The 25,150-nt window shown below is 41.3% G+C and overlaps 1 protein-coding gene across 1 annotated transcript; it reads left to right on the top strand.

The window, feature by feature from the left end:
- Positions 1 to 1,774: 1,774 nt before the first annotated feature.
- On the top strand, positions 1,775 to 23,978 carry SMARCA5 (SWI/SNF related, matrix associated, actin dependent regulator of chromatin, subfamily a, member 5). The gene is made up of 24 exons (XM_042051935.1): positions 1,775 to 2,091; positions 4,424 to 4,498; positions 6,725 to 6,891; positions 7,509 to 7,609; positions 8,258 to 8,358; positions 10,294 to 10,473; positions 10,915 to 11,070; positions 11,173 to 11,304; positions 11,579 to 11,647; positions 12,013 to 12,122; positions 12,401 to 12,627; positions 14,033 to 14,154; positions 14,239 to 14,391; positions 15,594 to 15,726; positions 16,178 to 16,326; positions 16,712 to 16,831; positions 17,068 to 17,178; positions 17,729 to 17,842; positions 18,456 to 18,578; positions 19,744 to 19,876; positions 20,832 to 20,950; positions 22,104 to 22,316; positions 22,730 to 22,840; positions 23,684 to 23,978. The coding sequence occupies exons 1-24, from the start codon at positions 1,954 to 1,956 to the stop codon at positions 23,747 to 23,749; spliced, it is 3,123 nt and encodes a 1,040-aa protein (XP_041907869.1). The 5' UTR covers positions 1,775 to 1,953; the 3' UTR covers positions 23,750 to 23,978.
- The last annotated feature ends 1,172 nt before the right edge of the window (positions 23,979 to 25,150 follow it).

The following is a 25,150-nucleotide window of genomic DNA, read 5'->3' as shown; positions in this document are numbered from 1 at the left end:
GGAAAATTGAGATTTTCTGGGAATTTATTCTTCTGAGTAGTTCCAGCAGAAACAAAGTGACACAGTCTTTTGGAAATGTCAAAGCTAGTAATTTTAACTTCAAAAAAATATTAAAGGATGTCTGTAATAAAAGACAATGGAATGAATGTTGTAATAATCATCATGGAGATGGTCTCTTTTGCTGCTACCTTCCAGGTTACAGTGGTTTCTCAGGATGTGGAAGATGCAGCTTCACAAACAGTGGAGTGCACTCAGTGGCTACATCTACACTGACAGCACTTGTGAATATTGCTGGAATACCTACAGGTGTGACAAATCTGCAGGAGAAGATGTATAGAGCAATTTGGATGATGTGGAGAACCTGACTGTCCACACTGTGAACCAGTCAGGAGACTTTTGATTCTGATTAGCTCAGGTCTGGCCCTTTGGACAGCCTCTGTTAGCACCTGGAGTGCAATAGTAGTGCTCTTAAGCAGACTTTCCTGCTCAGTTTCTTCCCATTCTGTGCACTCTCGGGTTCTGGGATGCATGCTCTGGTAGGTGGCACCTGGCAGGTTATCAGTGAGGAGGTGCACTGTAAGCAAAGGCAGTGCAGGTGTCGATCTGCTCAATCACATCCCAAAGCAGGGGGCTGCCGCCCATGATGCTTCAAGCTGGGAGCAGACACTGTGTTGTATTCAGGTGGTTACAAAACTGTACTTCTGTACCTACAAACTTGGTCTGGCTCCATCAACCTGAGCAAGGGGACTTGAGAGGGTGGCTCTGTGACACCCTTTTCGTGACTGCTCAAGCCCCTCTACCCAGAACTCATGGAGAGGTGAGGAACCCATGCAGCAACCTGAAACTGCCTCATCAGTAACTTGCTGTACAGCACATTGCTGACACCTGCTTTAATCACGCACCACTGCTGCTTCCACCTGGAGGTGCCGGAGCCATGAGGTGGCACAGCAGGGCTGCTGCTGGGCTTCACCCAGAGCATGGCTTCGCCTCCTCGGCTGATTCCTGAGCCCTTCCTGGAGGGGATTGAAGATGGTGAAGGTCCCTGAGGGGAAGCTGTATGAGGAGCAGCTGAGGTGACTTGTTCTGTTCAGCCTGGAGGAGACTGAGGGGAGACCTCATCGCAGTTACAGCTTGCTCGTGAGGGGAAGAGGAGGGCCAGGCACTGATCTCTTCTCTGTGGTGAAAGTGACAGGACCCCGAGGCAATGGCCTGAAGTTGTACTGGGGAGGTTTAGGCTGGATGTCAGGAAAAAGTTCTTCCCCTCAGAGGGAGGCTGGGCACTGGAACAGGCTACTCAGGGGAGTGGTCACAGCAGCAGCCTGACAGAGCTCAAGAAGTGTTTGGACGATGCTCTCAGGCACAGGGTGTGACTCTTCAGGATGTCCTGTGCAAGGCCAGGAGTTGAACTCGATGACCTTCCAACTCAGGATACGCTATGATCTTACGCAGGGTATGAAACCTGATGCCTGCCCAGGCTTGACCTGATCTCTCCTGTACGGCCCTGAGTCACGGGGATGTGAGGACCCCGCAGTTACAGAGACGACTTCCGCCCCCTGCCCGGCCTCAGCAGCCGCCGCGGGCTCGGTGGGGTCCCGGCAGATCCCAGACGGCTGCTTCCCGGGCGCTCCGCGTGCGGACCGGGCGGGCCCCACAGCGCCCCCAGCGGCGGCGGCGCACGCTGCTCGCTCCCCGCCGTCCCCGCCGCGCGAGGGGGGAAGTCTCGCGAGCGCGGGCTCGCGGCGCGACTTGCGCGCTGGTTGGCGGCTCCCGCCGGGACGGGCCGGGCCGGGCCTCGTTCCCTCCGCCGGCCGCGCTCCGGGAACCGGGTCCGCAGGCCGCCGCCGCCTCTTCCTCCTCCTCCGCCGGGATTCCGGCTGCCGCCCGCCCCTGCCCGTAGCCCGCCGGCCGCCAGCCCGAGCCTCGGCGGAGCGCCGTTTCCTCGCGGCGGGGATCATGTCCGCCGGGCAGCCGCCGCCGCAGCCGGACGAGCCGCCCGCGCCGCCGCTGCCACCGGGCGCCACCACCGGCGAGGCCGTGGGGACGGGGCCGCCCTGCGCCGCCGGCCTGGCCGGGGGCGACATCAAGATGGAGGTGAGTCGGCTTGGGCCGGCGGGGCCCCCCACTCCCCGGCGGCAGGTGGGACACCCCGGGCCGCGTGGGGCCGCGGGAGACAATGGAGGAGCGGCCGCGGGGCCGCACCTGGCAAAGCCGGGCCGCGCTCCGGCTCCGCCGCCGTCTCTTCTGCCCTCCCTCCCGCCGGGAGCGCGGCCCGGTGGGGTGGGGGTGTCTGGGGGGGGGGGGGGGTGTCCCATCCCTCCGCGCCCCCTCCTCGCGGCGCAGGGGGCCCGGGAGTCGTGCTCTTCCTGCCGCCGGGACACGGGGAAGGAGGCGCTGCGGCCGGGTCACGCCGCGTATTTGTTTTCCAAACGGGGCGGCGGAGCCCCCCGCGCACCCGCAGGCTTTCCCTCCGCTCCTGGCTCCCCGAGACCCTGCCCAGCCTTTGCGCTTCCTGCTCCAGCGGCGAGCCAGCCCGGCGTCTAAAAAGCACGAGCGATGCTCTTCTGCTGAAGTGCTTCAAAACTTTTCTCTTTTTTTTTTTTTTCCTTTTTGTTGTTGTTGTTGTTGGGGGGCGAAAGACGGTGTGAGGGTTGGTGGAGGGGTTGTTTTGGCAACAGGTGCGTATATTCCAGAAATTTCAAGGGGTTGGAAGTGATTGCCTGGAGATGCTAATTCTATCGCAGCATTGTTTCTTTAATGATAGCAGGAAACTGGTCGGTCCTGCTTTCAGCGCTGGGTGTTTTGTACTCTGGGTCACGCTGGGCTGTCCAACCTACTTGATCTAAATAAATTTGCAATTGCCATGTTCTTCGGATGAGCAAGTAGCCAAAGCACTGTGGGAAATAATTCTTGCTCGAACCTGCAGAAATAGGGCAATTCCGGGCTGGAGTTTAGCGTGTGGAGGCTGAGAAACCCTTGCTCTCGAGGCGCCTGTGTGCGAGGGCTCTCTGTGCTGCCAAGTTCTTTTTTTACCTTGAGAAAGGATTTCCTGGCATACAGTGAAGTTGGAGTTGGAATGCCTTCTTGATAGTCGTGAGCATCGGAAAGACTGCTTTCCCTGGTCTCCAGCTAAACTGCAGGGCTTTGTCATCTGCGCAGCAGATGATGAGCTTTGATGGCTGTGCTGCTCCACTTTCCAGGTTTGGCGGTGCAGGAGAAAGGGGAAGTTCAAACAGAAGTTCCAACGGTCCTCTGCTTGTGCTCGATGGGTGTTGGCTCAGTCCAGTGAGGGATGAGTAAGAGGATTTGGTTATGACTTCAGAAGAGCTTTAGCCATAACTTCTTATGCTCAGTTCTTTATATTTTGACTGAATGAAACATTTGTGTTAGGATTTTTCTGTTTATACATGTCTCACCTGCCAGAGGTTTGTGAGGAAATGCCCACCGACAAACATCCCGTTTCTTGCCAGCCTTTGTTTCATTTGATTCTTACTTTTGCTGTTTCTTTGTTCTGTATTGGCCAGTAAAGATTGAATTTAGCTCCATTCCTACTTGGCTCAGTTAAACAGATGGTTAATAAACACTTGAAAGCATTTCATTTGTTTCATTTTCTCATCCTTTAAGAGTTATTTTGTAATGTTACCTTAGCATTGTTTATCAGGGAAGGATCATCTCACTGCTTTTAGTTTTAGCAACAGAAGATAAAAATACATATGGGAGATTATGTGGAAAGAGTTAACCTAATGACAGAAAAGACAAGGATAAAAAAGCCCTGATCTGAAAGAGTAATTGAAGGCAGTATGTTAAGGATTTGGCAGGAAGAGAATGAGGGAGGACTGCCCTCTCCCAGCCAGCTGGTTTTTCTGTTGTTAGTAGTACCATGGGCAATAAACATTATTTGATTTAGTAAACTACATAGGGGAAAAATACTGTTTCCTAAGTTCTTCCTCAGCTTTCAGGACAAAACTGCAGTCCTTGCTTAGATTTGTTCCTTTGATGCAGAATGATGAGGGACCAGGGCAATCTGGCAAAAACCTTGAATTTACCCTCGCCTCAGGCCTGGAGCTGGTGCTCTCATAGTCTGCCCCGAGCCAGCTTCAGGAGGGGTTGGCTCAGCACCCTGGAGGTGGCATGCTGAGCTCCTGGACCACAGCTGTCTCCCTCATTCACGTTGATGTGCTGCTTTAATGATGGAGCTAAATCGGATTACAGAGACTCAGCTCTGTCCCTCACCCTGTGGCAGGGATCTTTGATCTATCTCCAGGTAATTGTATAGGAAATAATAGAGAGCTGACTACTATCTATCCACATCAGGTGCCACAGCCAGCTTTTGCTGCTTTGATACAATGTGAAACAAGCTTATTCTCCTTCACATGGGTATCTTCTCTTTTTCAGAAATACTTCTGTTTAATTTTTTTCACTTCAGGAGTCTTTTGATGATGCATCTCTGGCGAAACAAAAAGAAATCCAGGAAACAGATCCTACGTATGAAGAGAAAATGGTATGTAATATTTAGGACTATGTACAGCTATTCAGTACTTATGCACTTATTTAAAATAGATTTGAGTTTCCGTTTGCTTGTTTGAAATATCTTAACTGGATTTCTAAAGCTTTGTCTAGGTATTAAAAAATATTTAAGTAGCTTGAAACAAAAAAAAAAATCCAGAAAAACGCTCCTTGGACCCTTCTCCTTTCCAGCATTTTAAAGTTACCTGTAGAGCAGTCCATCCTGTAGGCAAAAGGGATTATAAAGAGTTGAGCATTCAGCTTCTCAGTCAGAAATGGAAAGGTTGTCTAGGAATGTCTTTGTGAAGCTTTAATTAGAGACCTCAGGTTTTTGAAGATGGGAGTGATTCTGTGCTTCACGGGTTAGAAAGGAGAAAATTTGCTATTTTCCTTTTTTTTTTTTTAATAATATAGGGTCTTTTTAGTTTTTACAATGTAAGAGATGGAGTCGCCCATTCCTCACTATCTCATCACAGTTTCTCTCTCTCTTCCTCCCTGTTTGCCTTTCTTCCTGTTTGTAATTCCAGTGTCTGTGACTCCATGTGGAATTTCTTCATAGGAAAGTGAAACTGATTCTTATAATTTGCTGCTTCCTGTGTTTCTTGCCACTGAAAATAACCCAGTCATCTTCTGCATGTTTCTTTGTGCTACTTTCTGGCACACTGAAGGAAGTGAACTTGGAATTGTCTCCTTTAGTCTCTAGACAGACACAATAACAAGGGCAATTGTGTTTTAGAGATGCGCTGAAAAAGGAAATGGGAAAAGTGTCTCTGTTGGTATAGGGATAGCTCAGGGTTGCAGAGTACAGCCTGTTCTTTTCTGTGTCCTGTCTAAAAGGCACAGATAATGTTTGTTAGTGCCTTAAAGGAACATCCTTAAGTGCAGTTAAAGCAAGTGTGGAGATGTGTGTGCAGAGCCAAAACTTGCAGAAGATTCCTCACTAAAATTTTAGAACAAGGAACCTTCTGCAATGCAGTTTGCATTTCTTCTACTTCTCTTTTGTACAGCCAGTAAAAAAAGAACTTAAAAATAAGGGTGTGCAATATGGATAGTAGTGAGATCTTACCTAGTTTAAACCTCAGAAACTCTTGCAAAGTAAGCAAACAAAACCTATGAAGAATAGACAGGAAAACTTACTTTTAGTGGATGTGGATTGTAGCTGTGTCGTTCAAGCTTAAAACACACTTAGAGTGAGTCTGAGTCCTCTGTGGTACATCAAGGTCTCTTTCGTGGTCTCTTTATTCTCTAACACTTTGTCTTCCTGTCTCTTCCATAGTGCAGGATCTATTTGCTCTAAGGAGGAAAACACTCACAGAGCTGCAATTGCTCTTGCAGAACCCTGGAACATATGTTCCTTTTTACTAAGAAAGCTGACTTCCTGTAGCTGTGCTGCAAGTTGCTAAATACCAGGTTGTGCTGTGATAGCTGGCAGAATGTCAGAGTGGTTACTGTTAGCCTTGGAGCTGTTTTTGGCTTGTTTGTCTGTTCAAAGTTTTGGTGTGGCCTTGGCAAGGTGTGTTGATTCCAAATGGAACCTGTCTCTAAGAAGCTGAACCTTTCAATACTAATACTGTCTGCTGTAATCTTTCTTGTGCAGCAGAAGCAGCAACTCCTATCAAAGGGGGTAGCCTGATGAGTTAGGCTGGGCATATCTAAGGTCTGTGCTACTGAAATAGATGTTCTGGCTTGTGGCTATGAGCTGCTCTGCCCTCACTGCCCTCTGATGCCAGCTCTGTTGCTTATCTGACAGCCCAGGGAGGTTCTGTATCTCACTGAGCAGGCAGGTCACCGGTGCAGTAGGGAGCAGTCGTTGCCAGTTTGGTGAGAGATGAATGAGTACAATGAAGAATCTCTTGTGTGATAGGTGGGGGAAATTTTTGGGAGCGGGACTATCACTTTTGATTGGAGAAAGTTGTTAAGGGGACTCTTATTTAGTGAGACCTGTGCAATCTTTGTGCCAAAGTCAGATTTCAGTCTTGGCACAGATCTGTCTTGCAGCTTTGATCTTGCTGCATAGCAAAGATGAGCCTTGGCCCCAAAAAAGTATTGAGTCTGTCAGCAGCAGGTATATTGATGTTACTCATCTCTTCTTTGGTGTTGTAGTGATGTGTATAAAGTAATGTGAATCTATATTTTAAAAGTATTTGTTTGCTTTTTCTTTTGAATGAATACATACTGGAATGTCTCACACTTGTTCCACTTAATTTTCCCTTGTCACCAGCAAACAGACAGAGCAAACAGATTTGAGTATCTGTTGAAGCAGACTGAGCTCTTTGCTCATTTCATTCAGCCTGCTGCTCAGAAAACTCCAACTTCACCTTTAAAAATGAAACCTGGACGTCCACGAATAAAGAAGGACGAGAAACAGAATTTACTGTCAGCTGGCGAGTGAGTGATGACACATAGGCCAACTTGTACTATAATTAAGATTTTATTGTACTTTAAAAGTGGAAGTTAAACTTGCTAAGTTTTTTGTCCTTTGTCAGTGTGTATGCTTTTTTTTCAACTGCCTACCTGTAAGTTGAGGGTTGCTTAAGAATTCAAGGAGTTACAAGAGATTTGTGTTGATGCTAAAGCTTTCCAGCATGAAAAAAAGCAGGGGCAGAAAAGTAAAGCAGCCGTCTAAATTTTAAGAGCTTGTGAAGAACGTCAGTATGCAACACCTTGCAGCAGCTTGAAAATTGTAAGTCTAGAAATTTGGATTGCCTTCATTGCAGCTTGTAGGGCTCCAGTGTTTGGCAGCTGCAGCAGAACTTAAATGCAGTGTTGTTCCCTGTCTTACAGTTAAAGGCCAGTACTGGTGCACACATTGATCCCTTTCCAGTCACTTTGGGCTGATATTTGAGCCTGCTGAACATGAATTCTAATGAAGAATCTTGCTAGAAATTTCTTTGGGTGTTCGCATTCTGTATTGCAATATATCCATTAATGTACATTAGATTTATTTCGCAGCAAGCTGATGTCTTTTCAGTTTATCCAGACACTACTTTCTTGGACTTTTCCAGCTATCGGCACCGTAGAACAGAGCAGGAAGAGGATGAGGAGCTGTTAACAGAAAGCTCCAAGACAACGAATGTCTGCACTCGATTTGAAGAATCTCCATCATGTGTGTTTCCTTTTTTTTTTTTTTTCTTGCGCCTCTTCTTTTTCTTCAAAATGTTTAGAATGAACTTGATTTTCATGTTCCACAAGGATGATGAAATAATTTGGCGGGACAGGAGGGGTGGGGGGGAAATATCCAGCATCAATCTAATGGTACAAAATGTATTATTGAGGAACTGCTTATTTTCAGTTAGGCTAGCAGGATGGTCCAGTGCGTCTTGTCCCTTAGAAATCCAGTTGCTATATTTCAGTTAATAGAAAAGAGTTATTAAGTCTGTCATCTTATAATTTTTACATATCTCACCTATGTTCTGGTATAATTAACATCACCTAACAGCTTCCAGTTCATTTAATGGAATTCAGTATTCTGCTTTAATGCTTGACTGTGTTCTGATTTGGACAGTGGTGATAGAGTTAGAATTTCCATGTGCTTTGGGTTCTTGCAGAAAACAAAGCTGTTGCAGCAGCTTGCAGAAACAAAATTAGCATGTTGCTGTCTCCACTCTGCATTGTCCTTGAATTTATTACATGAATTTATTACTTGATGTTGTTCTGTAGCTTTGGTAATCACTGTCAATTAGCAGACAAGAGGTGGTGAAACTCTTTCCTCAGTTTTTGTATATCTTTTAGTCTATTCTTTGATGTCTTTTAGATGTGAAATGGGGAAAGCTGCGTGATTACCAGATCCGAGGACTGAACTGGCTCATTTCTCTGTATGAAAATGGCATCAATGGCATCCTGGCAGATGAAATGGTATGCACAGAGCCCATGTTTAGGATCACTTAAGAACACATGCAGTACAATGCCATTTTAGTCTAGCTGTGTGTATATATATATGGGAGTTTTAATAACACAAAATGCAATACATAATTTGCTAAATCTTATTTTTCTTATGTGTTTAAAGTCACTAATTTTAAAAATGTCAAAGGTATCTCACTTTTAATAAATTGTGCAGGCAGATTTCAAAAATAGACATATGGAAAGGGAATCTGTCAACCTTTAGGAACATGAAGCTGGTGGAGGGGAGTTGTTCCACAAAATGACACGTCCTCTTTTCTTTCTCTCTAAACTGCAGGTGTTGTGTTATGGTATTCTCAAGCTGCCCTTGTGAGTAGAGTGTCATATATGAAAAGAGTAGCAAATGTGGAAACACTTCCTGTTGCTAGGGCCACATGTAGATGGCAGGATATGAGTATCCTATATGGAGTAATCTCCACAGAACAGCTACACCAGTGGGAATTTTCTGGGAAAAACAGTGCAAAGATAGATGTAGCTAGGGAGCTGTGTTAAAATTTCTCATACCCCATGACCATGGGCATTTCAGTTGGCACTGGCCATAGTAGCTTTTGCTTCTGTTTTTAATCTTTTCCCTCAAAAGACAAGGGATGAATGCAGAAGAAATTGTAGTAGTTTCATAGGCAGATGTTTTTGTCCCCTTAATAAGTTTAGATGTATCTCTTTTTCATACAGAGTAGAAAAGAAGAAACAAAAATCTAAAATCAAATTAATTTCAGCGTATTGCATTTCCCATATCTTGTAATTTCTGTATTATAAAACTTAAAGATAAGTTAGAGACAAAGGAGTTTAAATTACTGTTTAGTAACATGCTTCACTTTTAAATACATCAAGGATTTTCTTAAACATGCATGCTTACGAATAGAGGATTTTTTTTTGGCTAAGTGGAGCAGGCTTGTTTTAATGAAAACACTTGGGAAGCTTTGAGTCCTTGGATTTGTGGTATTCCAAAATCCATCTTGTGTTGAAGAGATCAAATATTATTAAATATTTTTGGTTTATTTTTAGGTATTTATTGTTTTGAAGTTATTAATGCTTTTCACACAGCTTATAAGCACTTTTCCACATCTTGTACCAGGTGGATTTTGGTAGTCTTTGAAGACAAAGACTCAAATTTTAGAACAAAATATGACTTCTGCTGATGGTGTTTAGGGTTTTTAATTCCTGTGAATTTGAATAATATTTTTAATTACTTAAATTATAGGAATTATCTGATTTTTCAGGTTTTCCTCAGTTTTGTTTTAGTTAAAATTATATGTTGAAGACACCATGTTTTACCAGAAGCTCAGTATTTGTTTTATTCTTTGACATATGCAGTTTTTTACACTTGTTTGGTTCTCTCCTCACAGGAACTGATGTCATTGCTGGCCTGTGGAAGCCTCCTTTTAAAAATGAATTAAGAACTTATTTACTATTATAAAGCACTAATAATATATAATATTATGGTGATGGCATCATTAATATTAATGCATAATTAATTGAATAAATTAAAAATTCATTATTCACTTTATTTCAAGTTTAAGAGAACACCTAAATCCAATTTGTAAAATTTGACCTCTAAATAACCTGCATACACCATGGTCTACAAAACAAAGTTTTAGGAAATAATGCTTCCTTGTACTTTTAACAAGGTGTCTTACTTGAAAGGTAAGGCAAAATTCTAACTTTATAGTCCAAGGTTTGAAAATGTTACTCTTGCTACTTTGTTTTAATGAAATGTGGGAAGCCATCCAAGCCTTTCCTAACCAAGCCTTTGATAACCCCTTTTTGTATCTCCCTCATTTGTTCAGGCTGCTGTGCCTTCCATGCTGTACTCGAAGCTCACTCTTGGGTTTTCTTAAAGGTGTTTTCTGAGAGGTTTTCTTTTTTCTAACACATTAATGTGTCTTACAGGGTCTTGGGAAGACACTGCAAACAATTTCTCTTCTTGGCTACATGAAACACTACAGAAACATTCCTGGACCTCACATGGTGTTAGTTCCTAAGTCCACTCTGCAGAACTGGATGAATGAGTTCAAGAGATGGGTACCAACACTTCGAGCAGTTTGTTTGATCGGTGACAAAGACCAGAGAGTAAGTTTGGATGTGGTGGTTTTTCCTGTGTATTCCTGTGTAAATCCAGCATGTGATCTTGCTGTTCTTTCCCATTCTTTCCCTGGGGAGGATATTACTTGGATTTGTAGTGGAAATCCAGCATGTGATCTTGCTGTTCTTTCCCATTCTTTCCCTGGGAAGGATATTACTTGGATTTGTAGTGGTTTAAGATCTACAATGCTGCCTAGTTGGGATATAACCAGCTTAGAATTCATGTGTGTGTTGCCCAGCTATTGCTTCATCACTTTATGTTCATAATTTCTTGTTCAAAGATTTGCTTCTCCTTTTATGAAGGCAGGACACTGTGTAGACCAACAAAACCTCATGAGACTTAAAATAGGAAACTGTAACAGTGCTACTGTGTTCTTTTTGCTTTAATTTGACAAAGCCTCAGTAACTAGCTGTCACTTTGTTATCTAGGCTGCCTTTGTGAGAGATGTGTTGTTGCCTGGAGAATGGGATGTCTGTGTAACATCATATGAAATGCTTATCAAAGAGAAGTCAGTATTCAAAAAGTTCAACTGGAGATACCTTGTTATAGATGAAGCCCACAGGATTAAAAATGAAAAATCAAAGGTAATTTATTTTACACTGAAAAAGAGATTTGTGTGGGTTATTAGGTGGTGGTGTGGGGACTAGTAATGTTTTTATATTTGCTCATGTCTCAATGTCCTTCAGTTATCAGAAATTGTGAGGGAATTCAAGACTACCAACCGGCTGCTATTAACTGGAACTCCACTTCAGAACAACTTACATGAACTCTGGGCCCTTCTAAACTTCCTTTTGCCAGATGTCTTTAACTCAGCTGAAGTAAGTCTTCATTTCTGCTAATCAAATTAATTTTGCTGGTTTTCCAGATTTGAAAATAGACCTGGATATATATAGTTAGGGATGTCAGTTACTGATAAATGATAGATTGACAGTTAGAAGTGTTTGTGTTACAGAGCTTTTCAGAAAAATAGTCCAAATAGGGTCATTTGTTCTTTTACTTACTGGCTATATAAGAGTTGTGTTTGTTCACCATTGTGATGCCATTGCACCTTGAAAGGAAGGCTCTGACAAACTGATGATTTTGTTGATACAGGATTTTGATTCATGGTTTGATACAAACAACTGTCTAGGGGATCAAAAACTGGTGGAGCGCCTTCATATGGTGAGTCCTTCTGCCTTTTGTACAAGTGTTACTTTTACCTAAGTTAAATCCTAAACAATTCTTCTAATGCTTATGATAGACTGTTAGGATAAAAGAGATTATTCCAGAAATTTTCAGTCAAGTAAAATTAAGTCAAAGGACACAGAACCATATGAAAGATGATTTTGACCTAATCTTTGAGTCTTCCAGAGAAAGCACATGTATATCCCATGTACAGCAAGTAATCTCTCCATATAGGTTGCTTTCTCAGATTGTCTAATAATAGATCTGGTATCTGTAATAGAGAATATCTGCTCTGTGTTTTGTCTATTGACCTGCTGAGTGTTTCAGTTTCCAAAATGCATTTCATGACGAACCTCTTCCAGGTGCTACGACCATTCCTTCTCCGTCGCATCAAGGCTGATGTGGAGAAAAGCTTGCCTCCAAAGAAGGAAGTTAAAATTTATGTGGGCCTCAGCAAAATGCAGCGAGAATGGTAATTAATGCACATGCTTGACTGGGCTGTGGTTAAGGCTCAGAAGGAATGTGCTGTCTGTGACTTGAAGGTTGTGTGGAACTTGGTTTAATTCTCTCTGATGTACTCCCAGTTTATGCCTATTTCTTTGTGACACTGCTATGATGACAGAACCATGCATGTCAAGAAGATTTACCTGATGAAATGAGGGGAGGGTGAGATTTTGACAACATTTGTTGCTTAAAAACAGACCAACTTCATTTTAATGACCAGAAGGTTTTTTCCTTTCTTTGCTGTAGGTATACCCGAATCTTGATGAAGGACATAGATATCCTGAACTCGGCTGGGAAGCTGGACAAGATGAGACTGTTGAACATCCTGATGCAGCTGCGGAAATGCTGCAATCACCCTTACCTCTTTGATGGAGCAGAACCTGGCCCACCTTACACAACAGACATGCATTTGGTCACCAACAGTGGCAAAATGGTAGTTCTGGACAAATTGCTACCTAAATTGAAAGAACAAGGTACATGTCTTGTTTTGAGAGCGTTTTGGTTCGGTGATGTTTCTGTGTATCCTGAGCAAAAACCAGCAGACTTTAGCCAGGATTATTGTTGGTTTCTAGTATGATACGTGCTTGAATCGGTAGTCCATTATGGCTTTTTGTGCTGAAGTGTTTTATTTTTTTCCTTTTTTTAATCCCAGCTGAGACCACAGAAATATCATTTGATTGGGGCTTTAGGTTTTCTTTCCTAGTCTTATTAGCTATTTGAAATATAATCATGTAGTATTTTAGCCACACCTTTGATTTGCCATGAAGGACCATCTCAGATTCAGAGTCCTCATGCAGGGTTAAAGTCAAATCCTTTGTGAAATGTCGGCGTTTCTTGCTGGATGTGATTTTGAGCAGCGCCTGAGGAGGACATGGAGGAACTCTTGAGTTGTTTTAAAGTTATTTGATAGTAGGGACAAAGCTTTGAAATGGATTACTATAAAACTCACTTGCCACAGAGTCTTTGACTCTGGAATAAATTTTTAACTCATTATTTTTTGAAGTTACTGAAGTAGCTTTGCTAAAGGAGTTGGAGGTAAGTTTGTGAGTGGGGACACTTTGCAGCAAAACAAAACCACATCCAAACCTCGGCCTTCAGTAACATAAAAGTAACGTGTACTTTGTATCTAGGTATCATCCAAGCAGCTGTGGCCATATAACTCAAGATTAAAAACCAAACAATTCAGTGGCTACTGTGCTTTTTTTGATCTTGGTTTCTTTCTGCTATCAGGCTTATTGATGAAGTGTTGTAATTAATACTGGCCTGGTCTCAAATCAAATTATCATCTTAAGCAAAAGAGTTCAGTATTAGCCCTTGAGTCTAAAGGACAAAAGGATGTAGAAACTTTGTTATATCCTGTGTTTTACTTAAATTTCTCCAGTAGACTGGAAATGGTTGTGTATGTATGCATAAATTACTGAACATTTACTTTTCTCTTCTTTTTTTTTAAGTTGTTCTTGGCAGGTAAGTAAACTGACAAGTCTTTAAGAAGAATTCACTTTGTTTCTAGAGATCTTAAATCCAAACCAAACAAATACGTCAAAATTTTATTCTTTATACTCAATGATGGTTTTGTATTTGTATTACCATCTTACTCTGTTGTGTCTGGGAACATTTTGTTCAGGAGTACAACACAAAACAAAAGGGAAAAGGCAGCCATTAACTAGACAGTGACATATCAGAGTAAGACAGACATGGCTTGGACATGCTGTGACAGCAGCAGCTGCAGCCCTGCATGGTAGTTTGGGGTCTGAAATTCAAGCTACTTTTCTTCTTAGTACATGGAACTGCCCTCCTTCCTTTTCTGGTAGTGCAGACTTGCAGTTTGTTAAATCTTAAGTTTTGGTGAAAGCATAAGAAACCTTTTTACCCAAACAGGCTCAAGGGTTCTAATCTTCAGTCAGATGACAAGAGTCCTAGATATCTTGGAAGATTACTGTATGTGGAGGAATTATGAATATTGCAGACTGGATGGACAAACTCCTCACAATGAACGACAGGTATTCACAATTTTAAGGGTTGTATTTAAAAATACTACTTGTAAAACATTTAGTTCAACTGATACATTCTTCTCATTTATTTAGGCTTCCATTAATGCATTCAACGATCCTGACAGCTCAAAATTTGTGTTCATGTTGAGTACACGGGCAGGAGGTCTTGGAATCAATCTGGCTACTGCTGATGTTGTAATTCTCTATGATTCAGACTGGAATCCACAAGTAGACCTCCAGGCTATGGTAAAATTCCAGATGGAAACTTCATTTTTCTTTTCTTTCTCAGAGAACGTTGCTAGAAATGCGTACTTCCAAAATAAATTGGTATTTTCCCATTTTAGCACCAGGAGTAGGATTTGTAAGACCAATTTTCAGTTCAAGTGCAGCTTCTACTGTGTTTCCATTAGGCCTTACTCATATTTGGGTTATAAAATGTTTTATGCAGTGGGAAATGCTGGGTGTATGCTACACCTCTTAGTGTTATTTAATGAAAATAGCCTACTTGTTTAAGTGAAAATGAAATAAATCTAGGTTGTTAGTCCCAAAACTATAAAGCTTTAAAGCTTTACAATTGCAGGGAGTGGAGGTGAACGTGTTTACACTGTTTTTCCTGAGATCTTGAAAATGAAATACAGAAAAGTTGAATTAAACTTTTCAAAAACTGCTTCTATGGTGATGGTAACTGAAGGATCTCCTTTTAGCAACTATCTTTAATTTTTTTTAAAGTAGATGTGCATGCATCTCCATCCTGGAAACATGTCAAGGAGATTAGTGACCACCTAAGAAAGCAAAGCTATTTAAAAACTGCCAGTGGTTTTTTTTTGGACAAACGAGGCCTTTCAGTGACAAGTCTTGGAAATCTCTTTAATGACTTCAGTTAACCTGTAGGGTCTCAAATACTCTAGCAAAAATTACTTCAAATAACGATGGAACTGGTGTGTAGAAGCTCAAGTGAGACAGGACCAGCTGCCACTACAGGTGTATTTTGAGCATACCGATTCTCACAGTGGTTCATGTTTCCTAGTCATGAGAGGCAGGGTATTGTATTTTTCGTGAACTACTCATGGCACAACTGTAGGATTTTGAGAAAGGCAGGTTTTGGTCAGTACAAAGATGATTTCTTTATTCTTTGCTTTTACAGAAGGTTGCTTAAGGTCAGGTGCATCCAAGTCTTCTCTCTTGTGTGATTTAACAAAAAACTCCAAAACTTGCTATTTTTTAGCCACGATACATAGAGACAGACTCATTGTCGATGTTACTGACAAAAAACCCCAAAACTTGCAAAGTAGATAAAAATGTAATGTTTTGGGTAGCCGTGGATAGCTGTAAACATTTAAGTAACCCGTTTTGTAAATTAGTGTGCTGGAAATAAAGAAAATCTTAAGCCTAATTATGGAGTCATGCTGGAAGACAAGTACTGAACTTTTTGTCACTGTTTCGGCCAGGATCGAGCGCACAGAATTGGCCAGACCAAGACTGTCCGGGTGTTCAGGTTTATTACAGATAATACAGTGGAGGAAAGGATAGTGGAGCGTGCGGAAATGAAACTGCGCCTGGATTCCATAGTCATCCAGCAAGGCAAGTATATGAAGGCACTTCCTGTCTAGGATGCAATTCTCTTTTCCCATTGTAAACCATGGTGGAATCAGCCAGTAAGAACCAGTGGGAATGTTGCTTTTGCCTCAGCTGAACTCTGAAAAGAGGGTGCAAAGGCCTCATCCACTTGAAAATTTATTTTACTGTAGAAGTAGGTATTTCCTTGCTAACTTTTTGCTTACCTCCCTAGCGATAGATGCATACAAGTGGATAAAGTCAGATTTGTTTTTTTAAAGCACTCAGCTTCTTCTTTAAACCGGGAAAATGAATGTCTTTCCTTTTTCTAATAGATGGAGAAAAGTTGGTTGACTTGCTTGGAATCAGTAATACATAGCTTGTATGTGGAAATACAAGGAGGAGAAAAATCACGTGTTGCCCTTCCATAACATAAACTCTTTAGTTAGTTGCTATCCTCGAGTGTTTTTATCTTTAGGAAGATTGGTGGATCAAAACCTGAATAAACTTGGAAAGGATGAAATGCTGCAAATGATCAGACATGGAGCAACACATGTGTTTGCCTCAAAGGACAGTGAGATTACAGATGAAGATATTGATCACATTTTGGAAAGAGGGGCAAAGAAGGTGAGAAGGTTTGGAAAGGGGAAGCCCACATGTAGATTTACATGTGATGGCAAGATAGTGTGTCTCTGGATGATACCTCAGTTCCAAGCTGGAGAGAAAAGGGGTTTTGCTGTGGAGGGTTTTCGTGTTGCACAATCATGTTTGTTTTTTCTGATGTTGTTAATAAGATGTTTTATAGTCAAGTACCTTCTAGAATGGCTCCTCTTCTTTCTGGCAATGGGATGTTTTAAAATGAAGTACCTTGCAGAGTGGCTCCTTTCTGGGAATGAGGTGTTTAATAATGACGTGCCTTCCAAAATGGCTCCCGTTCTATCTGGGAATGAGATGTTAAATAATGAAGTACCATCCAAACGGCTACTGTTCTTTTCTGTATCCCCCGTCCAAGACTGCGGAAATGAACGAAAAACTTTCAAAGATGGGTGAAAGCTCCCTTAGGAATTTTACTATGGATACTGAATCTAGCGTGTATAATTTTGAAGGGGAAGACTACAGAGAAAAACAGAAGGTAATGTTTTAAGTTTCTTTCAGAGGAATGCACTAAATTGCATGTTTTAATCATATTTATTTAAGAGGTATTGGGTAAAATACAGTGTCATCTATGATAATATTTTAAATAAAAACATTTATAACATAATGAAGTAGATGTAGATCTAATTTTATATAAAATTTGTAGCTTGCAAAATCATGATTTTGCAAGACTTAATTTTTGGTTTTTGGGGTGGTGGGTTTTGTTTTTTATAGTTGGCATTTACAGAGTGGATTGAACCACCTAAAAGAGAAAGAAAAGCCAATTATGCTGTGGATGCTTACTTCAGAGAGGCTCTTCGAGTCAGTGAACCAAAAGCACCCAAGGTGAGTTGACTAATTAAAAGAAATAAATTGTTGAAATGTGCATGGTAGATGGCTAAAACTGTAAGCAAAAAATTGGTCTTTAGTCATAAAAACTGCTCTGTTCATTTTTATAAAGTGGAGAGACTATTTAAAGTTAGAAAAAATTTCCAAATTACTGGAGACAAACTTCTGTGAGAAAAAAGTAAGAACAGGATGAAACTTGTAAGATGTTAGGAGGGTAAGATAAGTTTTTTCTGGTTTTTACTTAAGCAGCTGTAAATTTTCCTTACCTATTGATGCTTTAAACATGTGTGACTTTTTCCCCAGCCACCTCCTCCTCCTCTTCCCAAAAGACCTCTCTTCCCCTTCTCTCACTGGTCTTTTACTTTTAGAATTCTTTGTGGTGGTCATTGTCTCTTGCATGGTGTGACTTTTCCCCTCCCCCTCCAAGTTAAGACGGTACATTTTTGTAACAATAAAGCTTTTCGTTTGCTCATAAACTTAAATCAGTTCTTACAAGGAAGCAGATTCTGGATGCAAAAGGGAGCCACATGCAAACTTTGTGTTTCAGGCTCCACGGCCTCCAAAACAGCCAAATGTACAGGACTTCCAGTTCTTTCCTCCTCGCCTGTTTGAACTATTGGAAAAAGAGATTCTCTACTACAGGAAAACAATTGGTTACAAGGTAACTGAAGAATTTCCTTCACTAGAGGGATGGAGCACCTCTGTTAAGAGGAAAGGCTGAGAGTTGGGGTTTTTCAGTCTGGAGAAGAAAAGGCTCTGGGATGACCTGATTGCAGCCTTTCAGTACCTAAAGGGGGCTTACACGAAAGCTGGAGAGGGACTTTTTACAAAGGAATGGCTTTAAACTGACAGAGGGCAGGTTTAGATGGGATATTGGGAAGAAATTCTTCACTGTGAGTGTGGTGAGGCACTGGCACAGGTTGCCCAGAGAAGCTGTGGATGTCCCATCCCTGGAAGTGTCCAAGGCCAGGTTGTTGGACAAGGCTTTGAGCAGCCTGGTCTAAGTGGACAGTGTCCCTGCCCATGGCAGGGCATTGGAAATGAGGTGATCTTTAAGGTCCAGTCCCTTCTAGGTGATTCTCTTAAATTCACACATTGGAACAGTTTACTGCAACAGTAGGAGATGATGTACTTTTCCAGCCTTTCACAATAATTTAAATTGAATAAAATAATGTTCAGCTGAAGAAATTAGTAGTTCATATTAACAAAAAAGTGACAATTAGCAATTATTTCTGAGAAGTTAATTCAGTTTTACAAAGTGCAAAACCTTTCAGGTACCTCGTAATCCTGATCTCCCAAATGCATCCCAAGCACAAAAGGAAGAGCAGCTTAAGATTGATGAGGCTGAACCTCTTAATGATGAAGAACTAGAAGAAAAAGAGAAGCTTCTAACCCAGGTATTGTTGGGTCTTCAGTGAGACTGAAATCAGCTGAAGCTTGTTTTGTGTTTTACAGTGTTATGGGAACATTTCTTGGTCACTGATTCACATGTGCTGTAGTTAACAAATCTGCAAATTTTCGTTCTGACTGAAAAGAGTTCTAGCATTAGGTTTGTCATAGGTCTGGATATCGGTTAAGAACATTAACCAAATTAGTGCACTTGGATTGGCTGTAGGCTGTGGGACCTTGCAGACTGGCTGCAGAGCTGGGCGTGCTTCATTCCACATTATTTAATGCTTATCTTCTGCCTCAGTTTCACACCCATGTGGAAGTGAATCCTGGAGTCTGAATGGTCAGTTTTCCTAAACTATACCTGGTAGTAGATAGTGCCCCTCCTTAAAAGAGGGTATGAGCTGAATAGGTATATAATCAGCAAGCATGTATAGTTGAATAATTTAAAACAGGTGAATGCCTGATATGCCTTATTTGGATATTGTATTTACACATTGTATTTTGGCAGGGGAAAAATTACAGGACAGGATTTCTTGCTTGCATAGTAATGAGCTGGAACAGCTCACTGTGGAGACACCAGAATCACAGAAGTCAGGAATCAGTACAGTCCAGTAAGCTGTGACTAAGTCACAACATGACTGGCAGAACTTGCTACTTCCAACTACTTGTAAAAATTATTGGTAATATGAAATGAACCTACTTTGGTAGCTCATAACTTCAGCAGTGCTACTTGTGTCCCTGCTGAGTGTCCTCATGAGGGAGAGTGACCAATGGCTGATGGTGTCTGTGAGGCACTTGGGGGGACTTTTTGACAAAACAAAAGCTGTTGTAGACACTGCTTGCTTCACTTAAACAATTTTTTTTCTTAGAAAGTGATCCCATGCAGAGAATATTAGGAGGAGGGATTAATTTATCAGCTGAAAACTTACCAGAAATTACTAGGTAACTAGAGAACTAGTGCTAATCATTATGCAATATTTAGATGGAGAGACTATAGTGACTGTAGTATAAAAACAGTTTTTCTACTAAATTAAACTGCGGAGAAAGAAAAGGTTTGACACTGTGGAATGACAGAAGTGTTACAGGCAATTTAAAGAAACCTGTTGAATCAAATTTGAAGATTGACAAATCCTGACCTCTGTGCAATGTTTCCTCTTGATTGCTGTACAGGGCTTCACTAACTGGAATAAGAGAGATTTCAACCAGTTCATCAAAGCCAATGAGAAGTGGGGCCGTGATGACATTGAAAATATAGCACGAGAAGTTGAAGGAAAAACCCCAGAGGAAGTAATTGAGTATTCAGGTAACTTGATTCTGTACTCAGTTCTGAGAGTATCTAACTCTGCTTGCCTTGTTTGAGCTGCCTGTGAGCATGGCAACTGCTGAGAATTTCTTACACTGCTATTCAAGGTTTTCGGGGTAAATTATACAGATGGATTTGGATCTGCTGATCTGGCTTTTACCATCTTTAGTGCCTGCGTAATTAAGACTGTACTAAAATGCACACGTAAACTCTTGCTGAGCTACTTTACTGTATCCTAAAGCTAACTGGGTCTTCAGTTCTTGTTAATTTTTTGCAAAACGAAATGCTGAGAAACAATGCTTAGCTGGAGAGATTTCCCTTTTCCTTGTATTTACTAACCGGTAGTTAACCTTTTCCTCCTCCTCAAGAACAGAACACAGTACACACATCATGACTGAACATACAGTGACCACTGGTTTTTGTAACCTGAGTCCACTCGGCTACTTACCTTTCATGTCCCGGAAATGTTTTCCACTGTAGTGTAGCTACAAGGTCCTGGCACTACATTTCTAAAGGTATAGAGCAGCTTGAAAATGTGAAAAACTCTTCTACAAAAGCCCTTTAAACACCTAATTGTCTTTTAGGCACTTCCTTGTCTTCAGCCACTCAGTTGCCCTCTTGCTTCTCTTGGTAAAACTGTATTCTGTTACATCAATTTCCATTTGAAGAAGCTTTTTTTCCTATGAGAAGGAAACTGACACACAAAAATCTTTCTGACCAGTATTGCACCTCATTTAAACTAAAGATTCCTATATCTATCTGCCTTAAAAAGCATTTATAATACTGCAGCACATGGTAGCAGGAAGGGAAGGTTCCTTATCAGCTAAATGCATGTCTGTTGTTACACAGCAGTAAGCTCTGGTAAAAGCAAGGAACAGCTAACATCCTTTTTTAAGGTAAAACCTCTGACTTTTACAATGCACGATAAGAAACTAACCGGTTGTTCTTTTCTTAGCTGTGTTCTGGGAAAGATGCAATGAACTCCAAGACATAGAGAAAATCATGGCTCAGATTGAAAGAGGAGAAGCCAGAATTCAGAGACGAATCAGCATAAAAAAGGCTCTTGATACGAAGGTGAGTTTGCTTTGTTTCCTGCTTTGCTTCCTGGTGCCAGTGAGGGGAGATGCAGGACCCGTGTCTGGTCAGTGCTGCTGATGTATGAAGATACCTTGGGCATGACATTGGCCTCTTTGCATAACGCTCAGCAAATGCTTCCTGTGGCTTTTCCATCCCACAGAAGCCTGAGTTACGGTGTACCCTGGCGTTTGTAACAGTCTTCTGTATTATAGCATGCAGTTCAGAGTGCTGTATAACAAACTCCACATAGTACAGGCTTTGGGAAGGAGCACAACTCCTCCTGGATATATGTAACTGAAAATAGGAGAGAGAGAGGGATGGGGAGAGAGAGAGAGAGAGAGAGAGAAATGGAGGAAGATGGAGAGAGTGGGAGAGACAGGGGTAAAGAGATGAGGGGGAGAGAGGGAGGTAGAGAGATGGGGAAGGAGATGGGGGAGAGAGAGAGGTAGAAAGATGGAGAGAGAAAAGTGGGGGGAGAGAGAGAGAAACAGAGGGAGACAGGTAGAAACAGGTAGGGATAGAGGGAGTAGGTAGAGAGACAGAGATAGCAGGAGATGGAGGGAGCTAGAAACAGAGATGAGAGAGCAACATCTGTTTAGAGCACTTAGACTTACCCATCAGAGGAGGCTTTTGTTCTTGTCTGTGTTTCACCAAGCAGTATTTGGTAGTGAAGAGATTTGTAGTAAATTAAGACATTTTACCAGAATTTTCTCCCCTCTTCAGGTTTGCTGAGTTAGTTCTCTTCTAGGGAATAAGTGTGGGACTCAATAAACCAGAAGGCAGCTGAACCATGTGCTAACTCTCATGTACCTTTTCACTCTCACTCTGATTTTACCATTTCCTGAGGATTTGTGCTAAAAAGGATTGTTGCCCTTTGAATCCTGACCTGTTTTCAAATGTAGGGAAAGACTGCCATTAGTCAAAAGATTACAAAGCTGTGTACTGTCTAAACCAGAATTTGCCAGTTTAGATATCTTTGATAACTGCACTGTCCTGAACCTACAGTCCTTTTCTTGTGGTGACTTAGCATGGGAGATCCTTAAAGATCCAGTTTTCTGTCTTCATGTGATGTATTGCTTTCATACAAAAGACGTCCATGCTAATTCTGACCTATTTCTTAGCTTTATGTGGTCTTATTTGTTTTGTTCAGATTGGGAGATATAAAGCCCCTTTCCACCAACTAAGAATATCCTATGGTACTAATAAAGGGAAGAATTACACTGAAGAGGAGGATCGCTTTCTAATCTGTATGCTTCACAAACTAGGATTTGATAAAGAAAATGTCTATGATGAATTAAGACAATGTATCCGAAACTCGCCGCAATTCAGATTTGATTGGTTTCTCAAGTCCAGAACTGCAATGGTATATATATATTGCTCTTTTTTGTTCATGAATGCCTATGACAATATTAAATGAAATTAATATTTAATTAAGTTGCTGCTGAAATGCTGAGGTAGGTGCATTGGGAACAAGGCTTTACCTTTTTATAGCTTTCCAGCAACTGTATGGGTGGCAAATGCAGTTAAACTAAAATGGGAGGAGAAGTTCAAAACTGAATTAAATACAAATGCGTTTTAAAAAAGCAAATATCCATGATCAAATCCATTCCTGTGAAGCCAGTCAGTAAGTAAGTATCATGAAACATTTCATTCTTTGTTACTCTTGACAAGATCCAGTGAAACACTTACCTACTCACCAGCATTTTTAATATTCTAAGAGCATTTTTACAGTAATTGGCTGCCTAAGGTACTGATTGAATATGTTGTGTAATGCAGGAGCTGCAAAGGAGGTGTAATACTTTAATCACTCTCATTGAAAGAGAAAACATGGAACTGGAAGAAAAGGAAAAGGCAGAAAAGAAGAAACGTGGACCAAAACCATCTTCAGTAAGATTTAAAAAGCATTTCTGTGAAAAAGCTCTAGGACAAGTGATATCTAAAGTTATTTGAAACCAACGACAACTTAAGAGAGCAATGTTAAAAGCTGCCTAAAGTTCATGTTGGTGTTCAGCTAGTACAGTTGTGGATGTCAAATAAAGGAAAAAAGGTTCTTAAGTGTAGCTCACATGCTTTGGAGCAGATAAACTTGTTATGTTTTGGATCACTGGGTTGGTACACTATAGATTTACCCTATACAGGTACAGGGATGTATTTGGCATTTTGATTTATATAATCTGCTAAATCGCCACAGATGTGTTTACAAATGGGCTTGTAGAGCTAGACTGGGAAAACAGCACAGATGCTTGACAATTCTCTTTGCTGACTAAATTAGAAGTATTGCTAATATGCCGGCCAGTTTTGTAAATAAAATACCAGCTTTACCCATTTTCTTACCTCTATTTGTTGTTCAGGTCATTGCCTAGAGCTGTTGTAGCAAAACCGTAGAAGCACAACTTACTTGGCAGATGTGCAGAAATCAGTAAGGTTAATAGTGATGGGTTATTAAGTTTCTTAGACCTGTTCACAGAACCTTTAAATACCTTTTCATAAATAGGAAGCTTTATGGCATTTGCTTTTATACACTTTTTACCTCTGTGAAATCATGCTCTTCCAGATTTATTTTCTTTCCAGAGAATAAAAAACAAAAGCAAAGATGTGCCACATCTGCAATTTAACACATTTTAAAGCTGCTAGAGTGTAAATCTTCTCCATCTGCTTTGTTTTGAAACACATTGCTTGCTTACAACCTTTTTATATCACAGTAACTCACTATCAAATCTTACCTTGCAGGCACAGAAGCGCAAAATGGATGGTACTCCTGATGGGCGTGGGAGAAAAAAGAAACTAAAGCTGTGAATGCAGAATTTTTTTAATCTCCAAATTTAAGAAGTAGTTCTTTAATTTACGGGTCTTCATAAGATGTACTGTATAATGCTTAACTATTTTAAAGAACATTGGGTTCATCTGTTTATTGAACTAGAACATAGTACTTAATTGTAGTTTCACTTTTTTAAATGCAACAGCTGTGCTGAATTTTTTTTACCATTAACACTTGAAGTAATAAATTGTCTTCATTTATTAATAAGGCTTCTCGTTACCTTTTTTTCGTTAATGTTTCCACTTGAATACATAATTGTTTAGTCATCCCCCAATTTGTTTCCTCTTAGGGTGTTGTGAACATTATGATAAATAGAACTGTTTGGTGGTGTTCTCTTGGTACAAGCCACCACTCAAACTCCATTTCTGGGAATTTGTGGCTTTGACTTTACCTTTACTGAACTTAATTTTACTGTACAAACATGTTCAGTTCTTTGAAATTTTTGGAAAGGCTGGTTATTTACTTCAAAAATAATGATTGGAAAAAAACTGTTAGCACTTTCTGCTTAAAATCTGAGCCTGAAGAAAGGTTGTTGAGTTATGCCGAGGTCTGCACTTCATTAGAATGGCCTAAGCATGGCAGAATTGGGTCTGTTGGCAAACAACCGCAAAGTCAGAACAGAAAACGTGACTGGGAAACAATCCCTTCTCACACACTCAGCTGTGGTAAATGCAGAGATAGGTGTGACTGGAGTGAAAGGAGCTGGTGCTGACTCCAGCTGTGCACAGCTGTAATTAGCAGCCCTCACTCTGCCCTGAGCCAGTCAAACAGTGCCATGCACGAGTGATCCCTACATTGTCCCTTCCTGGTGCAGTATCTGGCATCTGCTGACTGAGATGCCATCATCTAATGTAGCATCACTTTGGAATTTACTACGAAAACAAGCAAAAACAGAGAAAATGCTCATAAGCTCTGCTCAGTTTTGGCCTGTTAAGAACACCAATCCAAAGGCAGCAGTTTTGTGTAAACAGAAATGATGAAAAGTCAGCTTTGCTGAGGAGTCCCAGATGCAGATTTCCTGTACAGCAGCACAGCTCCTACTGGGACACGAGTTCCTATTTACCTGTGACTGATTTGCAAACACCTGCTGAGAACAAGCTGAGTAACCACACTTGGCTCTTCGAAAAGTCCAACAATGTGATACGTGTAGCAGTGTTAACAGCCAGGCCACAGCATGTCACACGTTGAATTGTCCTGGCAGCCCTTGAAGAAATCAGTTAAACTGCTTAAACTTAGCTAACCCTAAAGGAAAATGCTTTAATGCTGAAGCTTTAGAAGCATCCATTTTCACCAAAATGCCGTCAAAGCATCCCAATCCAAAACAAACCACGAGCATTTGGTTTTAAAGTAGTCTAAGTAAAAACTTTCTGAGCAAGCAG

Source organism: Corvus kubaryi, unplaced genomic scaffold (assembly GCF_017639235.1).
Source record: "Corvus kubaryi isolate FWS band 111438036 unplaced genomic scaffold, C.kubaryi_AGA036_p1.0 77, whole genome shotgun sequence".
Taxonomy (NCBI): domain Eukaryota; kingdom Metazoa; phylum Chordata; class Aves; order Passeriformes; family Corvidae; genus Corvus; species Corvus kubaryi.
The sequence above is the reverse complement of the archived record's forward strand: the minus strand, read 5'-3'. Positions and strand labels throughout refer to the sequence as shown.

What these genes read in the sequence shown, in the direction of transcription:
- SMARCA5 (XM_042051935.1), top strand. Translation starts at nt 1,954, where the DNA reads ATGTCCGCCGGGCAGCCGCCGCCGCAGCCGGACGAGCCGCCCGCGCCG. An exon ending in AATTTACTGTCAGCTGGCGA is followed by an intron (nt 6,892 to 7,508) that starts GTGAGTGATGAC and finishes GGACTTTTCCAG; the next exon opens with CTATCGGCACCGTAGAACAG. An exon ending in ATGTCTTTAACTCAGCTGAA is followed by an intron (nt 11,305 to 11,578) that starts GTAAGTCTTCAT and finishes TTGTTGATACAG; the next exon opens with GATTTTGATTCATGGTTTGA.